Source organism: Littorina saxatilis, linkage group LG10, assembly GCF_037325665.1.
Source record: "Littorina saxatilis isolate snail1 linkage group LG10, US_GU_Lsax_2.0, whole genome shotgun sequence".
Classification (NCBI taxonomy): domain Eukaryota; kingdom Metazoa; phylum Mollusca; class Gastropoda; order Littorinimorpha; family Littorinidae; genus Littorina; species Littorina saxatilis.
In genome coordinates, this window is record NC_090254.1 from 48,506,975 (window position 1) to 48,509,505 (window position 2,531).

Here is a 2,531-nt window from a genome sequence, read left to right on the forward strand (position 1 = left end):
GTTGTTTTCGCAGAACGAAAATAAAGCGAAGCAGCAAAGGAGCGTAATTTGTTACTAGGCGGTTCTGATAGAAACCGTATTGATTTTGCCAGAACAACGTGTGTGTGAAAGGCTTCGTCAATGTTTTTAGCATAATCGTTCTTGAATCGAGATGTTGTAACTGTTACTTTTGTTTGTTTGTTTGCTTAACGCCCAGCCGACCACGAAGGGCCATATCAGGGCGGTGCTGCTTTGACATTTAACGTGCGCCACACACAAGACAGAAGTCGCAGCACAGGCTTCATGTCTCACCCAGTCACATTATTCTGACACCGGACCAACCAGTCCTAGCACTAACCCCATAATGCCAGACGCCAGGCGGAGCAGCCACTAGATTGCCAATTTTAAAGTCTTAGGTATGACCCGGCCGGGGTTCGAACCCACGACCTCCCGATCACGGGGCGGACGCCTTACCACTAGGCCAACCGTGCCGGTTTGTAACTGTTACTCCTTGAGGTACGAACGTATGATATTTGTTACCTCTAGGAAAGTAATACACACACATAAACAATAAAACTAATTAAAACAAATTGACCTACTTTCTTCAGAGAAACCCTGTGCGAAAGAGGCGGCTAACTGAGTGCTGGTCACGATCCAAGAATAATTATGTGGGGTGTTTTCTGTGCGACAGTACAGCTTAAAGTTTGTGTGTGAGTGGATGTGTGTGTATGTGTGTGTGTGTGTCGGTGTGTGTGCGTGCGTGTGTGTGTGGGTATGTGTGTGTGTCTGTCTGTGTGCGTGCGTCTGTGTGTGGGTATGTGTGTGTATGTGTGTGTGTGTATGTGTGTGTGTGTGTGCGTGCGTGCGTGCGCGCGTGCATGCGTCTTTCTGTGTTTATGTGTGTGTTTGCGCGCGCGCGCGCGCGTGTGTCCGTGCGTGCGTGCGTGCGTGTGTAGGTCTGTCTGTCTGGTTGCCATGCCTGTCTGTCTGTGTATCTGCGTGTTTGCTTGTGTTTCTATGTTCCCGTCTTAAGCTTTTCCCCTGTCGTGTATCGTGGTTTGAGTAGAACACACCATGATAGCATGTGAGCCAAAACCACTCATGTAACCTCCAATTATGTTCTCGATTTCCAAAAGAGCTAAAAGCCGCGAAAACCTCCACGCACAAAAATAATGTTTACATTCAAGGGCCGGTCTGTCTCATCCATATGCGTACTGCCCAGGGCTTGTTAAAAACGCGAGTTTCGTTATCACCAACTATACTTATTGCATTTTGCACAGCTCATCTGTGCAGTTTCTATCACAAATATACTTTTTTTTGCCACGCTTTTTGCTGACTGGTTACTTACTCATGTTCCGTTACATGGTCCAAGGGAACTAACTTTATTATTGTACAAAAACACACGCTACATAATGATAGGTCCCACCGACGATGTGAGTGATTGATTGATTCGTTAGTTCGTTCGTTCGTTATTGATGGATTGATGGATTGATTGATTGATTGATTGATTGATTGATTGATTGGTTCATTCGTTCGTTCGTTCGTCCATTCAGTCATAAAAATAATCGCTTCCACAAGAAGGACTGAACCTTTAGGCTTGATTGTTATTTTCTACAGGTGTGAAAAAGTGCAATGTCCGAGGTCCGGAGCGGACGTTCTGTGGCTACTGTTGCTACGTGCGCTGTCTGGCTCTTGGTATGTCCAGCACCAACAGCAAGACTGGCCGCTACTCGCACCAAAAGCGAGCTAAGGACATCACGGAAGTGCAGCAGCTGCCCATGCGCAGTTTGGACGCACTGCGCATGACGGGGGCGGAAGTGGACGACGTCGTCCAAACCCTGATGTCCGGGCAGAGGAGCATGCACGCACGAACGAGGCCATCCCGACGGGAGAGGTTGAAGCAGAAGCACGAGGAGTTCACTTTCCTTCAGACTCTCATTGGACCCCATCGCCTCATCTCCCATGAGGAGTACTCCGACGTGTACGTACAGACGGGTCTCGACGTGGACGGTCGGAAGAGACGGATGGAAACGTGGATGAACAGCATCGAGAACTGCATCGAAGGCTTTGTCAGGTTCTGCAAATCCATCCCAGGATTTTGCCAGCTCTCTATCCACGACCAGACCAGGCTGCTCTAGACCAGTCGGGTGGAGGTCTGGTTCCTGGGAGCGTTCAGAGGCTTCCACGCAGACCTGCAAAGCATCCACGCTCCCAACGGCAACTGCCACCACAGTTTCGAAATGTCGCAGTTTTTAGGCAGGGACTATGTGGACTGCGCTTTTTAGCTGGCAGACCGGCTGAGGAGCTTGAACGCTACTCCTGAAGAGAATGTTGTGATCAAAGCCATGTGTGTTATGTCTGTGGACCTTGGACATTTGGACGATCCCAAAGTTGTGGAGGAGAAACAGTGGGTTTTGGTGAAGTGTCTGTTGCACTTGATAGAGAAAGACAAAGAGAGGCACCCGGGTATGTTCTCCCGTGTGATATCTAGCATGATGGCGTTGCGGAACTTGAGTGATATTTCCAGGAGCTATCTGACCACCACACTAATC

General features: G+C 48.9%; 1 protein-coding gene across 1 annotated transcript; it reads left to right on the forward strand.

Annotated features, from left to right (window-relative positions):
- The first annotated feature begins 1,053 nt into the window (after nucleotides 1-1,053).
- LOC138977904 (nuclear hormone receptor E75-like) lies at nucleotides 1,054-2,117 on the forward strand. Its single transcript, XM_070350509.1, has 2 exons — nucleotides 1,054-1,063; nucleotides 1,597-2,117. The coding sequence occupies exons 1-2, from the start codon at nucleotides 1,054-1,056 to the stop codon at nucleotides 2,115-2,117; spliced, it is 531 nt and encodes a 176-aa protein (XP_070206610.1).
- The last annotated feature ends 414 nt before the right edge of the window (nucleotides 2,118-2,531 follow it).